Source organism: Miniopterus schreibersii (genome assembly GCF_964146895.1).
Source record: "Miniopterus schreibersii genome assembly, chromosome: 9".
Classification (NCBI taxonomy): domain Eukaryota; kingdom Metazoa; phylum Chordata; class Mammalia; order Chiroptera; family Miniopteridae; genus Miniopterus; species Miniopterus schreibersii.
The window spans coordinates 50,288,698-50,310,375 of NC_138118.1; the positions used below are offsets into that span (position 1 = coordinate 50,288,698).

The 21,678-nt window shown below is 32.6% G+C and overlaps 1 protein-coding gene across 1 annotated transcript in view; it reads right to left on the bottom strand.

The window, feature by feature from the left end:
• The window catches only part of LOC308561610 (cadherin-related family member 4-like), a gene marked incomplete at both ends in the record, with an annotated part of 111,017 nt that overhangs the window by 47,742 nt on the left and 41,597 nt on the right, over positions 1 to 21,678 (bottom strand). Inside the window, 6 exons of the mRNA XM_081146975.1 lie at positions 4,568 to 4,713; positions 5,187 to 5,408; positions 6,152 to 6,257; positions 12,124 to 12,280; positions 15,215 to 15,395; positions 21,289 to 21,434. Of these exons, the coding sequence (XP_081003101.1) occupies positions 4,568 to 4,713; positions 5,187 to 5,408; positions 6,152 to 6,257; positions 12,124 to 12,280; positions 15,215 to 15,395; positions 21,289 to 21,434 (958 nt within the window). The remainder of the gene's footprint in view (positions 1 to 4,567; positions 4,714 to 5,186; positions 5,409 to 6,151; positions 6,258 to 12,123; positions 12,281 to 15,214; positions 15,396 to 21,288; positions 21,435 to 21,678) is intronic.

A 21,678-nucleotide genomic window follows, 5' to 3' on the forward strand; every position in this document is an offset into this window, starting at 1 on the left:
AGGAGGCAGCCGATCAATGACTCTCTCATCATTGATGTTTCTATCTCTCTCCCCCTCTCCTTTTCTCTCTCTGAAATCAGTAAAGATATATTTTAAAAAAAACTTATTTCAGATATCATGATCCAACTCATATATTATTATTTGACAAGAACATATGTTGAAACTTCTTTGATGCAGCTAATCTCAACACCATTTGTCAATTTTCAATGAATATGTTTCTTTAGCTTTTTAAGTACTACATGAGGCTCCTTGTCACATAACAATGCAACTCGACTGGATTCTTGTAATAAAAACTTCTCAACCAACACATTACTAAATGAGTTCCAGCTTCATTCACTACAATAAAACAGTGCCCTTCTAAACATCAGGACCACATCTAATTTTGACTACTGTGCACCTTGTTAAAATGCTCAGAATGCCTAGATGATTTGTGACCAAATGCCACATAAACATTGTAGTCACTAAATTCTAACCATTTTCATTAAACAAATGATTTATTAGCAATATAGTTATTTTTTCACATATGTTCCTTCTACAAAAGACACCCCCAAATATGCCAACACTAGAGTTATGCAGATTTAGTAAAAGTAAACATTATACAATATGTTAATAATTAACAGCTAAATGGCATAACAACTAGCAGCTTACTGATATAAAATAAAACCATACATTGTCGTGTCATCATTTGTACATGGGTCAGAAATAGATTCCACAACACAAGTAAGTAAACCATTCCTGGTTACAGAATCACTTCCCAAAGGTGTGCTAGGCTCAGGCCCTAAACATTTCACTCTAGTCATTTAGGCCTACAGCCAGTGAACTGGGCATGAAATAACTGTGCTTGGTGAATTTAGTGCTCTGCATGTTGTGGCCTTCTTCAAAGAGTTTCTGAGCTTAGATTCAGGGAAGTTTTATCTATGAGAACCTTTTACATTTTAGGTAGAGTTTAGGCCTCTTCAAAGAAGTTTTGATTCTGTTTCTACTAGCAATATCTCAAAACAAAAGAAAACAGCACTTTTTTCTAATGTCTTTTCTTAGGTTTTCAGATATTTTGCAGTGTGTGTAATTCAAACCCAATATATTTACTCTAAATTTCAGGGGGCACTTGTTTCCCCTTAATATAGAGCTCAAGCCATGTTGGGCAACCTTTCTTGTCACCTTCCTGGGTCAGAACATGAAAGTGTTCCTTTATTTTTTTATCAGTTAAGCTTCCCTTGTTGTAAGGGATTCCAACTCCCTGACTCTCTTGATTTCTGAATTTTATTTCCTGTTTCCAAGTAACTGTAAAAATGCAAGCCTTTTATTTACAGAGAGAAACAAAAAAGATGCTCCCATGATAAGTGGTGGCTTTGAGCAGCTTCTTTATTTTTGGACCCTAGAAATTTCCCTTAATTTCTTTAGTGGTCAATTTATTACTTTAAAGACTGACTTGTTACATTTTATCACACATTTCCAGGTGTTTTTTTTCCAGACAATTCTTTGGGATATTCACTTTACCTTATAGATAAAAATGGAAATAAATTGTAATTGTAATCCTGCTGATGTGGGAGCTCCTGAGCGGAGCAGCAGCAAGAGACAGCATCAATTTGTTCTTTTATAGCTTAATTTGTGTTTTCTATACTTTACACTCTGATCAAATTTGTAGGTTTCGTAACCCCAGAAGGAGCATCTTTCATGCTAACACTTTAGTGGGTGATATGCACTTTGGATAAGAATAATTGTCCCAGGCTACAAGTGTTGAGAGAGCTGAGAAATTAGTTCATGTTATGAACAAAGATCCTGTGATACAGTTTCACTCAATATTTGCATTTTATTTAAAAAGGCTTCATGCAGAAGGAATATATTGGCCCTTAAAGAATCCATAAAACACCAATAGATGCAGAAGAGAGTAAAGGACACATTAAATCAAGAGCACACTCCAGAAGCCTGAAAGCATATGTTATAGCACATGGACAACAGTAGATGAATAGATGTCATTAGGTAATGATAGTAACCAAGAGAGAAGATTTTCTAATTTCTTTGAGAACCATGCTGGTTAGAAATTATCTTTTTATTAAAAAAAGAGAAGATAATATCTTGTAGGGTAAAAATGGGATGTGTTCTTCACTTATTTTTAAAATGTCCCCTGAAACTTTGGTGCCCAATTTTGCCAAAGTAAAAGCATATCCCCCCAATTCCTGCTTGAAATATGAATTTTTCAACAAACAAATTTACTATTATGATGCAGTTTATTATCATAACCTAAGAGTTTTATCTTAGAAGCATATGACCCAAGAAGGTGATTATTCCAAAAAGAAGTGTAGATCAACTAGTCAAATGACAGTCACAAATTTGAATTTAGCAATAGCTAAATATGCCTATAATCTTCATCTTACTAAAATATTTTGATATATATTTTGAAACTAGTTTATACTGAAGGATATAGCAGGAGATCATATGCATGCTTTTCAGCTTATTAGTTATTCTAACTCCATTTATGTAAGAATTTATCATAAACTTGCAATTTTATATCTTGGGTCCTAGACTTCCTAGTATGTTTCATTGATCCAGCTGTGCATCTATTATTTATTAGGAATATATATTTTAATATTACAGTTTATAACATTTTTATGTTAGTTAAAACAAATTGGTACATGTCTTAGTAGGCTTAGGCTTTCATAACAAAACACTATAGGCTGGGTTGCTTAAACAATAAAAATCTATTTTTCAAAGTTTTCGAGGCTAGAAAGTCTAAGATCAATAAGTCCAGTAGGTTTTGATTTCTGGTGGCAGCTTTCTTCCTGGCTTGCAGATGGCTGCCTTCTTGCTTTGTTTTTACATGGTGAAGAGAGAGGAAGATCTCTGACGTCTCTTTCTATAAAGAAACTAATCTCATCAACCAGAGCCTCACCCTCTTGACCTCATCCTCATGACCTAATTACCTTTGAATGGGTCCATCCTCAAATACCATCACACTGGGGATTAGGTCTTTAACAGGATTCTTGGTAGGACACAAATATTCAGTCCATAACAGCATTCATTCTTTATTTTATAAAATATATTTTTTCTTGTGTGTTCATTCTTCCACATAAAATTTAGATTCATTTATCTACTTCCAATTTAGATAGTATTGCTCATTGTTTCTTTTTATATGAGTTTCATCTTTCTTGGAACAAAGTATAGTATAAAAATAAATGTATTGTTTTGGGGAATTTCAGTCTCATTTTATTTTTCGGAATAAAACATTTTTTGATACCTTACACCAAAATTTTGGTTGGAAGTAGCTATAGAGGAAAGGTATTTAAATTCAGCAACAATGTTTTAGGCAACAGGTAAGCCCACCTATCTTATGGTGGGAAATGTACAACCTTTTACTTAGTCCCAAGAAATCAAATATTCATTCCTGAAAAAATCCTTCTAGTCCTGAAGGAGATAGAAATGTGCATGCTTTTAAGGCCGAAGAACAAAGATCTTTTGTTCTATATCTATCTGAATATAGGAGTTCACAAACAAAATGGAAGTGGAAATGATCAGTTATAGAAGTGCAAACACAAAGGATATCTACTAAAACATATAATGTAACTTAAGGTACACTTGGGGTGTATTATTGAAAGCTTGCTTAAAGACAGCAGGTTCATTAGTTTATGACGTCCTCTGAGTCATGGTTGAAACCACTCAAGTCACTTCATTAAATTTCTCTCCACAAAAATTTTTGGCCTGGTTCATTGTGTTTTCCAGACATAATGAGCCTATACTGGGGATTGTAACACTGAGTCATGGGCACTGTTAGGACTTTAGCTCACCAAAAACATATGAAAGTGTTCATCATGTAGGAGTATGCACAGACTCTAAACAGTGCTTTTGGTTTTAAATTGTTTTTATTAGAAGCTATTGCCTGCTTCATCGGATTCACTGTTGGAATTCTTACTGCTCTCAAGTAGCAAGAAGGAACACAAAGTTATAAGATAAAGAAAAGTTGGCATAACTATAAAGGGGGATCTTTTATAACTCTCCCAATAAAATAATATACAAAATTAGAATGATGTAAGTCTTAAACACACCAAGTCAAATATATTTTTGCTTTGAATATTTAAGAAGTATTCATGTTACAAATTCTTGCCTCTATACTTCATGTTTGTGTCTATGGCTGATCTCTCAGAAAGAATCTTAATGAAAATATTAAAATATTTCTTAAGTGAAAACCAGAGAAGGAGAGAGCAACCACATGAGAAGAGAAACAGCTTTTCTATGAATTATCAAACAAGGTAACTTCTTAAACTCTAGAACATGTTTGTTTCTTTGTTTATGGAACAACCTGTAACAATGAAATGAGTCTTCCCATAACTTCTTCAATACTACTTTAATTTTCAGGCACTCTTAACCTAAGGTCAGATTTGTGAGACAATCAAATTCAGAAATCACACAGATTAGTTTATATACAAAGTTATAATGTTTTTGAACCTAATATGTTAGTCTCTGAATTAGGTCCAGGCGCTCAACTTAAACTATTCACAGCTATCCTTTGTTATTATTTCCCAAGCATAGGCTTTCTAAGGGATAAGAGCATTATAAGCGGTAACATTCTTACCAGAACATTGACTATCACCTGAGCAGTACCACTTCTCTGTCTGAGGGGGTCAGGAACAGCATCATTGTCCAAATCTGTTACTCTCACAACTATCTTGAACTGTGATTCAATTTCCCTGTCTAATGAGCCCAGTAACTTTATCATTCCTAAAACAAAAATGAAAGGAAAATTGTCATCCTAGAATTGCTAAATATCTTCAATTTATGATAAATTATAAACTATATAAATGAAAGAATCACAAAATAACAAACAGAAACAAACAAATAAAAATAAACTTTGGTTACGTATTTATACTCTCAGCATGTAATTTGTCAGCAAAATGATGGCAGATGTTAATTTGCATGCAAATTTAGTCACATGTTATACAATCTTAGATTTGGAAGAAATACCTGGGCATAGGCTTTCCAAAGATCTATTTGGCAAAGGAAAATCTTTCAGTGCTTTTCCTTCAGTAACTAAGAAATCATGGATACAACTAACAAGCCAAGGTGAACATTGTTTAAGAGAACATTGTTTTCTAAGATGTTCCAATAGTCATAGTTGCTCAATAAAATAAATTCTAAATAAGTATATATGAGCTTATTTTTATTATCAATTGATGTCATCATTTTTACAGTACCTGTGTCTGCTTCAATGTAAAATTTGGGAGGTGATCCCAGATTGCCTCCAACAATGGTATACTTTACATTATTAAATGGCCAGTCCACATCTGTAAATGTAATTTTTCCAACTAGGGTATCAGCTGGACTATTTTCAAATATATTGAAGGTAAATGCTGATGTAGTTCCAATCGGATTCAGTTCATTTATGCGCCTCACCCTTATGATGATTGTAATAATTGCTATGGAGAAAAAAGTACATATACATGTAGCTGAGGTGATCGTTTATCTTCTATAATTCTTATTTTTCTTTTCCTTTTCAATTAACATCAATATTATATATTAAATTTTAAGTGTGTAAATTATACACATATACCTAGATTGTTAAATTCTGTTATTAAAGTATTACCTTTTCAATTATAGAGCATTTGAAAATAAGCTTAGGGTTAAACACTCTATGAACTGATTTTGAACATCAATCAAAACAAGCGCCTTTTACAATGTGTTTATATGGAGATACTACTGTTCTGAAATACAGTCCTAGTTTTCAAGAGTGCACATTGTTTGCTAATTGAAATAAGATTAAAGTACTTCTGCATGACAATATAATGAAATATAAAGGAACTGCAATTTACTATGATATGTGAATATTAGTATTTTTTTCTAATGCAAAATTGATTGGCTTCTTGGAAATCTTTTAAACAAAAAAGATTCAGAAAAGTTAAACTTTCACATTGCCTTAAAATAGTTGCAATGTGCTGTAATAACATTTGTGTTTTAGTTTTAATTTGGACTTTCTTTTTTCAAAATAGTAGTATATATGCACTAAATAAGTTAATATAAAAACAATAAATTACATACTTTATTATAACAGATCATCAGAATGTCTACAAGTATAATAAACTCCTAAAAACTAATTTTTTAAATTACTTGTTATTTTATATAACCCAAAATATTTTAATATTTCAAATTAATAATTTCTTACTTGATAATACAGGACTTCCTTCATCAGACACTCTCACAAACAATGTATATTTGAAGTCCATTCCTGCAAAAATAGCATTATCATAATCTAGATGTGTAGGACCAATCTGCAAATAAAAATATTACATCGATGGTTATTATTTTTCAATTAAACATCTATTTTATCATCTATGTGAATTTAAAGCCAAGACATTTTAAACTTGTCATAAAAAAATTAATGAAAATGATACTCCATAGCAGTGTTCTTCAATAGGGACATGCTCAGTAGTAATGTGAGCCACAAATGCAAGCCTCATATGTAAGTTTAACTTTTCTAGCAGTGACATTACACATCAACATGCTAAAAGAAAAAGAAAATTACATTATTATGCATGATTACATCAATAGATGCAGAAAAGCATTTGACAAAATCCAACAGCCATTTCTGATAAAAATTTTCAGTGAACTAGGGCTAGAGGAGAACCCATCTTCATAAAAAACATCTACAAAAAACTACAGCTAACATTATACTTAACAGTGAGAAAATCAAAGCTTTCTCACTAAGATCAGCTCTGGGGCAAGGATGTCCCCTACCACCATTCCTTTTCAACATAGTAATGGAAGTTTTATTAGCCACATTAAAAAAAAAATAATAATAATAATGAAATTAATTTTATTAAGTATTTTAATTAATCATGTTCAAAATACTATCATTTCAACATGTAAGTAACATAAAAAAATACTGATGATATTTACATTTGTGTGACTATGCTGATTCTCTAAAATCCACTGCTTATCTCACACTTACAGTGTATCTCAACTCACACAAGCCAGGTGCTCAAAAGCCCATGTAGCTAGTAGTTTCCATACCAGAGAGCAAAGTTTTATGAGATATAAGCTATAAATTCATTTCAAAAACTATGATAGTATTACTATATATTCTGGGACTTTGTAATTATGACCGCATATTGTAGAAGTATACTGTTACCAAAACTAGAGTTACATATTTGATTTGCATTTATCCACACTGATTCATTTGTCATAGATTGTCCTTTTCCTATTCCATACATTTTCTTCATGAATAGATGCTTTAATGTGTACTTAAGATTTTAAAAAGTGGTTGTAGTGAATTTATTTGCATTTTTAAAAAATGAGTTAGGTATGAGTTAGTATTAGCAGGAATGATCTCTCAGAAGCAAGCTTTAACTTGCAGGCTTAGAAATCATTCAAAAACATAACTTGAGATCCACTCTGTGAGAGAGGTCAAAGTATCTCATATTTTTGCTCTTTCACTTTACTCTTCTGGGAGGGATTGCAGGGCAGGCACGATGCATTCAGGATCTTTCATAATGTTAAATAAAAAGGGTGATGTAAGAATCCCCCTCTTCACAGCTCATGCATAATCACACAATCCTCAGGGTGGCCATAGCTGAAGTAGGTCTGAGACCATCCAAGAAGAGTGGAAGGAATGTGATTGCGTGGGGAGTCTCCAGTTCTTCTGAGGTCCTTTTTGTGCTTTAGCCACACTCGCATTAATTATTTTCCTTAACAAACAGCCAACACTTATTAAGGAGGGAAGTTATGTGTAGCAATTAGAAGATAAGTTGGTGCAGAAAAGCATAGGTGAATAGCATTGTTTTCTTAAGATTCTACAATGTTCCAAGAATTATAAATATTGGGGACTATAAATTAGTTGTCAAATGGGAATAGATAATTTCTACATGAATGAAGTAGAATATTAGGTGATCTCTAAAGTACTTTTCAACCCTATAATTCTGTAATCTGTATTCTAAATATAGGTAAAGAAAGGTGATATACCTGATGGAACTGAATCAGGTATCAGTCAAGCAGCTAATAATTCACACTGGTTAGTGTCACTATTACTTTACTATATGTCTTCTCTCATCCCATTTACATTAAAACAATATGAAAAATAGAAATGAATTAAGCATTGAAAAGAACTACAAGAAAGTAACTAGAGGCATATGCAAACATACAGAAAAATTCTATACATGTCAGAGAAGGCATTGTGGATCACTGTAGAAATAAAACTATGTGAGTTGGCATTGTAAGTAATGAAAAACTTAATTGAATTCCTACTCCACTCCAAATCACAAAATTAGTTCCTTTGTGTTTAGAAGCCTTAAATACAAAAGATGACTTGCTAAAATATTTTCAGAAAAACATGTTTTCCAGAATATGTAAATATATCATACAAATCAATAAGGAAAACATATAAGACAAGAGTTAATACATGTTCATTGTTTTTACACAACATGTAAAAACATGTTTCATGGCTTTTTCTCACAATTGGTGAATGCATGAAAAGACGCTAATCAGGCAGAATCATGTTAAGCTGTCTAAGAGCACCTGCTGTCATAAGGGTATTGATCAAGAGCAATGCTTACACACGGCTGGTGAGAGTGTAATGCGAGGCACAACTCTGGAAACAATTTAATACTACAGTCACTACACTACAGGTAGGGGTCACCATGAACACAACAATAGGAGATTAAATCAGGCACAGTAGAAAAGTCTGCAATCAATAGATGCCTTAAACAAGAGCAGTAGAGGCCGCTGTTAGTGCAACGCAGCATACTGTTTTACTACAAACTTTTGTTTTCTAAGTAGAAAAGCATACTCTAAAATAATGATAAAAAGTATAGCACAGTGAATGCATAAACTAGTATTATTTTATTTATTATCATCACTGGATATTATGTACTGCACTGTGTGCTATACTTTTGTACAACTAGCTGTGCAGTAGGTTACTTACACCAGCATCACTATAGACATATGAGTAACTGCATTGTGTTATGATGTTAACATGGTTATGATGTCACCAGGTGATGGGAACTTTTCAGTGCTATTAAATATTATGGAACCATTGTCATACATGTGGTCTGTCATATACTGAAATGTCGTTATGAGGTGCATGATTGAACCTTATGTAGTTGACCATTTACATACACATGACAAGCAATTCTGTTCTTCAGTATGAACCCTAGAGAAGATGTTGCATATAGGCACCAAGAAAAACACAAAAGCTTGTTCATTAAGGAAAATTCAGGAGGAAATCCAAATCTCTATTAATGGGAGAATGGTTATAGTCACACAATAGAATGTTGAGGCATATAATGAAATTGCACAGCAATTAGATAGATAGATGACTAGATAGATGATAGATACATAGATGGATGATATAGATAGATATAGATATAGATAGATAGATGATAGATAGATATAGATAGACAGAGATAGCTAGATTATAGTTAGATATTCACCATACATAGATAACTCTAAGAGACGTAAGATAAATGAAAAAAATAAGTCACAGGAGCCTGAATAGGATATTATACTACTTTCTTAAAGCTCAAGAGCTAAGCAAACCAACAATATTATCCAGGAATATATACATAGATGAGAAAACTATAAAATCCCCCAAACAATGAGAAATACAAAATTCAGGATATCAGTTGCTTTTGAAGGACAAGCAGTGGCTATGAGAAAAGGTAATAGTAGCATAACTCTTAGTAATGTTCTAGTTCTGAAAGAGGTGATGTGTTCAGGGATTCCTTTTATTGTTATGTGTCATAACTTGCAAATACATTTAATTATCTTGTAAATATCACATATTACATTATAAAATAGTAATTAAAATGAATCGACTAATAAAAATGTATTGGGGTGATTTTTCAAGTCAAGGCTCATTAAAGAGAAATGACCTAAAAAATGCATGATTAGCAATGCTAATATAAAGAAACACTCATTTTTTATTATTTTATTAATAAGTTAGATATATATGAAATAGCTTGGATTCATTATATAGCAATTCATTGTTCAACACTAAAATTACATGGTTATCACCAGTACTCTAGTGAAGGTTACTCCTCAATGACTTAAGATAAATTCATAGTTGATACCTACTATTCTCTTAGAGCTTAAGTCATTATTTTAACATAAAACTTGGTGCTTATTACAAATCCAAGTTTTGAGTGGCTGCTAAAACTCTCTTTTTTCTCCTCTTAGTAAAATATACATGCAAATGTATGGCCATCTAAGAACAAGTCAATTTTATTTTTTAAAAACTGGTATCTTGATTATGTTCTTTTGTGAGTTTAAAACTCCAACATTGTTGGGAAGCCAAATATATGTTCTATGCTCTTTTAATAAAGACTTTATTCACTGAGCATTAAAATTGTGTCCATTTTTTTTCTTCTACAAACTGGCTTCTCTTGCTTGGCTGCTGTAGCAAGAGAAGAGTGCTGTCATTTTAATAACCCTTTCTGAACCCTTTCAGCTTTTGAGAAAAATACTATTATTCTCATTTCACAGTAAATTTTTTTAAAAAGAGAAAGGGGTTATACCCATATATTGGTAATTCTAAAGGACAAAATTCCATAATTTACAGAAAAAGGTAGAAGAAGTCATCATGATCCCATTCAGTTTTACTTCTAGGAAATTTGTGCATCAGATTTAATGGTTTTTGTCAAAATTAGTGCAGGTCCAGCACCACAATCTGCTTGTTGCTGTTTGTTCATGTATTTTGTATGCTTGTTTTATTCATCCTATTTTCATTGAAAGTTGCTTGAGTACGGAGGGACCAAGAAATGTTATACAGTCCATGAGCTTCACATTCCTAATTTTAAATACTTTTGATAGTTCATTGTTTTCTATCATTATCATGATATAGACTAACATATATACATATATATATATAGTTTATGAGGCTATGTTTTAACATTCTGGTCATATTAGCAATAAATTTTAGTGGCAAAGAATTGTGAAAATATGGCATTGATGAATTTGGGAGTAATTTATTACTAAATTCTGTCAATGTCTTATAAAACTATTTCACAATTTACTTTTTTCCTTTATTACTCATTAATTTAGTCATCGATTAACGTAAATTTAACAAGTACTGAATGTCTGCCAGACACAAGTTTAATAACAGATTTTTCTTTCCCTAATTGGGAAGACAGAAATGTGGTAAGTGCTATGGTGAAATATATACAAAATGCTGTGGGAACCCAAAGAGAAGCAGCTGACCCAGATAAGAGGGAGAAGAAATATCAGGATGACTTGCTAAAGGAAGTGATGTCTGAGCAAAAGTGTATGGGTAATGGGGGCACAAAAGTGCTGGGGCGCATTTTCTAGTAGCATGAGTAGTGTGACCAGTAGGACTAAAAACCAAAGCTGAACGACAGCACAGTGTTTTCAGGTTGAGAAAGTGATTCTGTGTACCTTGGTCATAGAGTGTGAGGCTGCAGATAGAAAGGGTGTTAAGGGTTTGTATGAAATGCAACTTGGGGCTTGGGTCGTAGTCCAATTGCAAGGGACTGTGTGAAATCAAGGCCAAAGAACTGTTTATTACATACCCATGTCTTACTTATCCAGATAGACCATGTCTGTTGCCTAAACAGATGGTTAGATGAGCAATTATTTATCATAATAATACCCATATACATAGCCGTAAATAAGAGCCACAAATCCTAGTTGAACACAAAGCCTAATCCAACTCTTCCTATTCTATTTAAAAACAAGAGCAAACAACTTTGGTCTAAAAAGTACTAAAAATAAAATTTTGATTTACTGAATTGGTAAGATATTTAAGCTATTGTATGTTCCAAGATGCAGTAATAAAATATGCATATTTATTCTGTTTCATATGTTATGTAACATACTTATTAATGGCAATTACAGTAATTTCAACACATACCAAAGAAATAGCCAGTACTGTATCACGGAAACATTTGTTCTAGGAAATTTATAACCTTCCTAGTTCAGTTCCCAAGATCAAAATTGCATTCCAGCGTTTATCCCAAAGTAAGATATTCTGTTCGTAATTTAAGGTTCAGTTAAAAATACAGGAACAAATTCTGCCATCAGCTATTTGAACTACTGTAGTTCATTAAGAATTTTATTATAATAAGTTTTTTTAAATCTAAGGTTAATCACAGGACCACAGTCAGAGAGCAACTTCAAAATACTTACTTTCAGTTCATTGTTCATGAGAGTAAAAGTTTCATTTGCAAAATTATCTATAATCAAATGATAAGTGATATTGTTATTGGGAACAGCTCCATCCTCATCTGTGCAAGTCAGAGAGACTAAAAGAGTTTCAACTGGGATGTTTTCAGGAAGTTCAATTCTGCAATGAGCAAAATATGAGAAAAAAATGTGGGGGAGCATGTTAATCTAGATTTATACAGATGATAATATTTAATATTAAAACGTTTTAAAATGTGTTCATATTTTATGTAACCACTTCTGCCAATAATAAAATTATAGTGGTGGTTAAAATTGTGAAAGATAAAAAGTTATTTGGCATTCTTCCTAAGGCCTAGGCAAAATGACTTGCTATTATGTTGGATTAATAAGCAACAAATTTAGTAAGAAACAGATGTATATTATAATTGAGAAAATGGCATTTTGTACCTCAAATTCATAATTATCTACTTATAAATGTTAGAGCTGAAAGTGATCTAAAATTAGTTACTCTAAACTTTTGCTTTTAGGCAGATAGATATCGGGTTGAATTTTTGAATGCTAACAAAATGATAACAATTATTTAGTTCTGTGAGAATACTGCTTTGAGATTTCAGTGAAGACACTGCGGGGGGCATAAAAAGGGAAACAAAGAGATTGAAGACATTCAGGTAACAGAAGCATAGGACTGATGGTTCCTTGTCCCATCAGAATTCAAATTATTCTTAAGTCCATTTTCACTTCCTATTTCAGCTGTGTTTTTCACCTATTTATTCAGTCTTTCTAGTTTTAAAGTAGTGCTTTGTCGTGTGTCCTTGAATATAGTTGTATATTACTTTAGGTAATAATCAGAACAATTCCCTTCAGAGGCTACCTTTGCCTCTATCTCCTAACTATGACTTCTCTACAAGTCTTCTTTTGAACTATCATTAAAAAAAAAAAAAAAAAAAAAAAAGCCCTGGTTGGTGTGGCTCAGTTGGTTGGGGGTCGTCTCACGCACCAAAGGGTGAGGGTCAAGGCACATGCTCAGGTTGCAGGCTCAGTCCTTGGTGGTGGGTGGTGCAGAAGGCAGCTGATTGTTGTATTGCTCTCACTTCCATGTTTCTCTCCCTTCCTCTCTCTCTAAAAATTAGTAAACTATTCTTTAAAAATATATAATAATAAACATTTAACATGTTTTTGGTTACCTTCTAGGTTTCAGTTCCTCAGAAATAACTTCACAATGTAAAATAAAAAGCACTGAACAAAAGCGAAACTCAAAAAAAACACACCACCAAACTGTCTTGTTGATATTAATTTAACAACATTCCTTAAATTAATATTTGTTTTGAATTAAGCATTGATCTCTATGCATAGTTTAAGCTACAGTTGCTCTACTACAGAGCATCTATTATATATATTTAACAGCAGGCACCACTAATTTTTATCAAAATATTCACTTGCCTCTCTATATACCCCAGTTTCCCTACAACTTTCACAGTTGGCTATGGGGGTAGGGGGAGAGGAGTATGTGTTGGTAAATGAAGCATAATTGGAAAGGCTGTGTGCATCAGCCTAGACAAGGTGATTAAATATTTGTGGTATCTTTCATATGCTCTCACTCTCTCTGATCTCTTCAAGTGGTGGAAAGCAAATGGCAACAGCATGGCAAAGCCAGAGGATCCAATAAATCAAGACCCCTCAGCCACAGCACAGAGGAGCCACTCAGCAGAGCCAACCAACCTTAATTGCTCTTTGCATAAGGGACAAAGAAATGCTTATTTGGGTTTAGCCACTGATATATTTTTTAATTTTATTTTTTGTTATTGCAACTAGTGTTACGTTCCCTGACCAAATTATTTTTTGTTTAAAATAGTATTTCTAATTTTAATTATGTAAAATGCCTTAGGTTTAAAAAATAGTGGAAAAAAGTGTAAATTGTCTAATTTGTTAACAAGTTTCTAATATACCTCCAATAAGAATCTGTAGACTACCAGCAGGAAAGGAAAGTGAGAACAAACTACAGTTGGGGTGGCTACAGAATTACTGTTTATTATTTCTACCTTTTGTATTTTTTAGTAAAACATATTTCTGGCAAAAGTTTAGAAACTAAAAGTCGATTTTTGAAGTACAACAGAGCAATGACAGTATTTCTATGTTTGATTTTAGACTATGTTTTGGAACTACAAAGCGATCAAATATGTGCCTGTAATAATATTCATAAAATATTGCTTTAAGTGAGAGTTACGTTATTCAAGAGCAGACCACCAAAATACTTTTATAGCATTGTTTAAAACATTGTTCCTGCTATGTAAGTGAAAATTCTGATTAAGCTGGAGCTGTCATTGCTCAACTTGCAAGACTATCAAAGTTCTCCACAGAGTTGATTTTAACTCCATCAACATTGTCTCTTGTGGCTTGATGATATAAAGCACACATTTCTATGGTTTTTCTTCAGGTGTGGATTATTATATACTCTGTTGTAATAAGATATGTAACCAGAATACCAAAAAAGAGTTTGTTATGGAATACTCCCTGACTAGGTTAAGAATTTTCTGATCAGTTGAGTATTCTGTAAAGAAGTTGTACTAAAGATCAGAAAATTAGTGTTTCAGGATATAGTTCACTACTAATTAACTGTAAACTTTGCATGTAAGTGAAATCTTTCAGATTTGATACTCCATTTATATAATGCTAACAACAGATCATGACTGCATTTTCAAATCTTAGGTAATTAAAAAAGCAACACCAAGGATTGTGTGTGCATGAGGCTTTGAAGCAATTTTTAAATTAATTTTTAAATTTTTAAAATTATTTTTTAAATGAATATTAACTTTCCTATATGTCATAGTTGTTTAACCACCCTGAAAACAAGGGGTTAAACACAAATTATATTTTGAAGTCTATTCTAACTTTCATTTTTATAACTTTTTGAGACAAAATAAAGAAGATCCAATTGTATCAGGAAGAAAAAAAAGAGAAGCTGCAAATTGTTTAAAGTATAGTAAAGAAGGAATAAAGGCCTTACACTTCATTCCAGAAATGGTATGTTGGTTACCCATTTATTTTTATTTTTCTCTATATGCCAAAATCTGAGACCAAATTTTCTGTAACTTACACATAAATATCCTGAGTGCATTGAGGTGGGTTGTCATTAATGTCTTGTAGAACCACTGTGAGTGTTCCAGTTGTAGAATGCACTCGCTCACTGTCATAAGCTGTAACATACAATACCCAGGAACGCGGAGTGGCTGCATCTTCATAATCCAAAGGATAGGCAATTATGACCTCTCCTGAATCTAAAAGGTAGACAAATATAAATTTGTTCAACATTCACTAGATTAATACATTATGAATTTAAATAATGCCATGGATAAAATAGTTCGAGAAATAAATCATAAAGGACAAACCAGTTTCTGGCCTGATGAAGCTGCAATTGAGGCTGTGCAGGGAATGGTCAGTGACAAGGAAGAGAGAAGCCTCTACACTTACAGACCAGAAAATATTTCAAGGGAGGGTCATAGTGAAGCCTCGACAAAGTGTTGAAAACCAAGTACAGCAAATCAAAGCAGAGAAGATTGGGGTGCGATGGAGGTTACAAGAAGGCGGTTATGGCAAAGGGAACCAAAGGAGAGGAAGAAATAGGATAGACACTCCCGGCAGGTACAACAGCACGCGGAAGGGAAAAAGCACACACAGGAACAGATCACTAGAACAGTAAACTGCAGTCCTGAAGACTGGGTGAGAGATGTTGATCGCAATCGTGATGAAAAGAAAGGATTTTAATTCATATGAAGCAGGTAGATTTGATAAACATGTGTTCTGACTGATTACATATGTGCAACTGGGTGGGGCAACAAGCAGAGTGAAAGTAATGAAATTATTAACATCTTTGCTATAGTATTCCATCCACTTCTAAAACCATGTTATTTTAAAGATATAGTTTATTGCAACTGAAAAATCAATGATATACTTCTATTATGATGGGGCATATATTTTCCTGAATAAAGCAATATTTATTTTTAAAATTTACATATACAAACACAAGAGAATAATACAATAAATCTCTATGTACACATCACTCATCTCAATGATTACAATTCAGGGCCAATTTCTTTTCATTTATAGCATCAAATATTTGATCCCCTACCTGAATTATTCTGAAGACTATCCCAAATAGCATATCATTTTATTTGTAAGTATTCTCTTATCTATTCTTAAAGGCAAAGGACTCTTGTTTTAAAATATAACAATGACAACCCTAGCTGGTGTTGCTCAGTAGTTAGAGCATCAGACTGTGGATGGAGGGTTCCGGGTTCCATTCTGACCAAGGGCACGTACTTTGGTTGCAGACTCAATCCCCGGCCCAGGTTGGGGTGAGTGTAGGAGGCAACTAATTGATGTGTCTCTCTCACATCTCTCTCCCTCTCTCTCTCTTCCACTCTCTCTGAAAAGCAATAGAAGAAATATCCTTGGCTGAGGATTAAAAAAATAAAAAAATAAAAAATAAATAAAATATAACAATGGTATATTTGCATACCTAAAACATCACATTACTTCCTTGGCCAGTAATGATCAAATTTCTTGGATCATTTTATTAAGATTTGTTGCTCTTCAAATAATCATCTAAGCAAAAGCCACACTTTGTAATTGGCTAATACCTCTTAACTCTTTAATCCACAAGGTTCTCTGTTTTTTAAAAATTTTGTTATATACTTTTGAGTCTTTCCTTGATCAATTAAATAGTAACACACTATGCACACTGCCCCCCCCCCCCATATACCTTGCAAATCATTACGTAATATTATGGAAGGTGCCTCATTTATTTTTATAGGTACATATTATTTCATTGCCTAGGTGTATCATGGTTTATACAACCAATACCTTATTGATATCTTCAATCTTGCTGTTAAATAATGTTGCAATAAATATCATGTGCATGTGTCTTTTTATATTTTTGCCAGTGTATTTGAGATATTTTCTCAGGTGAGATTAGGGTTAAAATGTAAATTCTTATGGAATTTTACTAAATTCTGCCAAATATTTCTCAATGAGGGTTTAGTATTTTTCATTTTCATCAGCAGTATATAAGGTCTGTTTTCCCACAGTCTCGCCAACAGAAGATATTGTCAAACACAAATTTTTGCAAATATGATAGGTCAAAAGTCTTTCCACTTACATTTCATTTGTCAAAACACACTCTTTCCCCTCCTTCCCCTGTAGCTATCCCAGTATTTCCTGCCTCAGCTTCCTATGCTCATTTCAACACTCAGCCTAAGCTTCGCTGTGCATCCTTCACCCCCACCCACCATGACCTTCCTACAAAATATTTTCTGATCTATGCAATCTAATGTACATCTAAATCATTTGGAAATTATGGACATCAGGTAGGAAACTTATTCTCAAATATTTCAGAATAATAATTACCCCACATGTTTGTGATTATTTAAAATAATAATATATCTTTTTCATTTTCAGTTTTATTATAAGCAAGATTTAGTATTTCTTTCATGTGATTGAGAGTCATTTTCAGCTCCTCTAAACTGTTGTTTCCTATCTTTAGCCATTTTCATACACAATTGTTATTTTTATTTATTCTAATGTGCAGATCTTTTCCCAATTTCTTATTTGTATTTTTATTTTGCTTATGGTGACTTTGTTCACCTGCCATAAAATTGTTGTGGTGATGATGACGATGATGATAATGATGGTGATATAATGATTATATAACATTCATCAATTTGTAACCATGTAGTTTCTGGATTGTGGGTTATGGTTATAAAAATTTTTCCTATTCCCAGGTTTATAAAGAAATTCATTCATACAGGGTGGGGCAAAAGTAGGTTTACAGTTCTTTGTGTGGAAAATAATGCAACAATTAAAAAACAGTGCTATAAGAATTAACTGTGTTTTGTGTACTCACAAATATAAACCTACTTTTGCCATACCCTGTATTTTCTTCTATTATGTGTATGGTTGTATTTTGTAAAAGTTGTCTAATCTATTTAACTGTTTTGGTACACAGCATAAAAATGTTCTACTTTTCCTAATGCTATCTAGTTACTACATCATTCATTAAAATGTAATTTCCTGTGCACTTTTTTTGAATACTACATTTTCATGATCATTTAGGACCCTTATGAAGATTTTATATTCTGTTCAACCTGTCTAACTGTATAATCATTTGTCATTATCACTCTGTTTGCAATTCAGAGGTGTTGTAATAGGTTTTAATATCTACTAGGGTCAGCTTCTCTTCCTTGCTCTTCTGTTCCAATTTGTTTTCTCACTATGAATGCTTTTTGTTCCTTTAGCTCCAGGGAGGGTAGAGTTCGGGTAGGGAACTATATGAAAAAAAATCAATAAAAATAGAATCTGAGATTTTAATTAAGTTGCTTTTTAAATAATTTTATTGTATCTATATTTGTAGAGCATTTTGCCTTTATGTGCAATACACTCCTTTATAAAGGTTATTTATTTTTAGTTCTATAAATAAATATATATTTAATTCTCGGCACTATTTCTTATGTTGATATCTCTCCAGTTATTTTGGTTGTCTGGAGTGCATTCTCTAGCGAATTCCTCAGGAAGAGGAACAATATATCCTGAGCGTTTTCATGTTCTTAAAAGTTTTATCTGCTTTCTTTACCTATGAGGTCATTTTCTGTGTATAAATTTCTTGTCACTTTTTATGTCCTTGAGTTTCCTGAATATGTTACTCTAGTAACTTGTGGAAAAAGAGTTGTAGAAAGGTCTGTTTACAATTTGCTTATCACTCTTTTATAAATGAGTTCACCTATTTGCCTAGCGTCTCAAATATTTTTTTTGTTAATATCTAATAGTTTACTAAAATATGGCTCAAATTCAGCCATTCTGTATTGGTTTTCCAGAATCCTAGTTGTGTGTTTTTTAATAGATAGCCTCAAATATTTCTTTATATTAGTAACATTTTCTTCTGTGATATATTTTTAGCATTTGTTATGTTCCACTTATTTTGTTTGCTAATTCAGGAATTTTTAGAATATAATTTAAGGAATTGCCTCTTCCCTGACTACCTTATATATTTATTATCTTTTTTTCTGTTAATTTCTAGTTTTTAGTATTTATAATTGTTAAATGTTTTAAATAATTGCAAATATGTGGGGAGGTTTCTTCCTGAACTGTTTGATGGACCTGATGTTCATCATCTACAAATATTTTAAGGTATATTCCCTAAGAGCATTCTCCAACATTACTACAATAAAAACAACAAAATCTAGAACTTAACATCAATACATCTAATACTGAAACCTCCTCTCAAGTTTTACCAGTTATCTCAATAATATTTTTATAGCAAAAAGATTCAGTTCAGAATCACACATTGTCATGTCTCCTAACTCTCCTTCAATCAAGAAAGATCTTCAATGTAAGTTTCATGACCATTTTGAAGATTAAAGGCTGGTAAATTTGGAGAATTTGCTTCAAGTCAGATGTGCCTGATGGTTGCTTACAATAAATTTGAATTATGTAATTTTGATTAAATATCACAGAAGTTATACTGTGTTTTTATTACATGCTATCAGCTTGTCTCATGAATGGGGATGTCTATTTTAATTATTTGACTAAGATAGTGTCTGCCAATTTTCTCCACTTCAAAGTTGCTATTGTATTCTTTATAATTAATAAGTATTTTGTGGTGAGGTATTTTGAAAATATGTAAACATCATGTTCTCCATCAAACTGACAATTTATGTATGTATTTATATCTCTGTGGATTCATGGTGTCCCATTTTATATAATGGGTTGTAATCTACAGCTACTGATATTCACTTTGATGTTCAAATTGCCCTGCATTGGCTAGAAGGAGCCAATTCAAGTTCATTTGCATGTCTTTTTAACATACCTTTATCAATCTTTGAGCATGTTCTTGCTTTCTGTCACAAGATATTTCAAAATTATCTTGTATTTTAACTCCTGTCTCCTCAAAAAGAGCCATTTCTCTAAGGAGTATATGGTAAAATGGTATTTAGAAGTCAGTGTCTGGGGATTAGGTGTGCTCATTGCTATTCTGATATACTCCAGACATCCTCATATAGTAGATATAACTACAGAAATCCATTTGTGGGGTATGTGTGTGCCTGTGTGTGTGTGTACCCATACAATTACATCAACATTTATACACACACACACACACACACACACACACACACATCTTCTTGTATACATACATATAATCAAAAACTTGTTTACTTTAACACTTCCAATTTAATTCATCCTCATTGTTCATTCCAGTTTTTTTGTTGTTGTTGCATTTTCTGCAATTGTAACTAGCATGTCTGACAGAAGAAACTAGTGTTCATTTGTCTTTAAAGTAGTTATTTTATGAATCCCCCAGATGTGTAACTAGTTTTCTATCTGTCTCCACTCCCCTCTCTCAGTACTGGATAGGGCACCCTTTTCTCTTTGTTTGAGCTTTGACTTGGCATAGGTCCTGCCCTCCAGAGGTCACCTTCCTCACCTTTCTCAAGTTCTACTCCCTAAATGGGGCTCTCTCTACTGATATGATAGACAGTGTGTGTTTAATCCTGCTCTTTCCATGTGTGAAAATGTACCTCACATTTTAAAAAAGAGAAAGCTTTCATTCTCCCCCTTCTCTTGCATCCTTCCAAGGTTGTTAGAGGCATGGACTCCTAACTTTTGGTCATATAAAATGTAATTAGAGTTACAAATATCATAATCAAGTACAGGTTCTGCCATGCAAATTAACTGCATGGGTTTGGGATAAATTAAGATTCCTCTCCAAGCATCACATGTTAGATAAGGATTAGTTTAGTAAAAATTCAAAGAAGTTATTATGTATGCAGAGTGCTTATGAGAATGTATGATCTAGAATAAATATTCAATTTATTTGACAAGTACTATGGTTTCCAAGGGAAAATCTACTTCTTAGAGAAAAACATACAATAGCATCCCAGGGAGTCCTGCTGTGGGTCTGAATTGTTTGGGAGTCCCCTGGAGCAGGCAGATTGTGCAGACTATTTCCATACTTCTGAAAAGGGGGGAATGATCACTTTTTACCTCACATAAAATATGTTAAATATGTTGCCAAATATTTTAAAGATTCTTTTATCCTAGTAGAATGATCACCAGGTTTATTTTTAACTAATAAAACACATACTTTATGAAATGATTAGCAAAAAAAAATTATTATACCTTCATTTATTGAAAATTCTTTTTGTGTACCTATAAATTCATAATGTACAGAGTCTCCTATGTCTCTATCAGTTGCTGTCAACTTGACTAGCTTTGTTCCAACAGGCAGATTTTCATAAATATTTATAGGTGCATCTGGTATGTATCTGTAGGACAAAAGGGATTTTTTTATCACTTAGTGTAAACAAATGTCTCTTTTCATCTATGTCACACAACATATACTTTACATTTTGTAATACATATTTTGTAACATTTTCAAGACTTTGGCCTTAAAAAAAATAACTTCTTACAAATTACTATATATATTAGAGTAGATTTATGTATTATAAAGTGAAGTTAAAAGTTTCCTCCTATCTCTAGACCTTCTCCTGACTGGTAAATTATACTTGA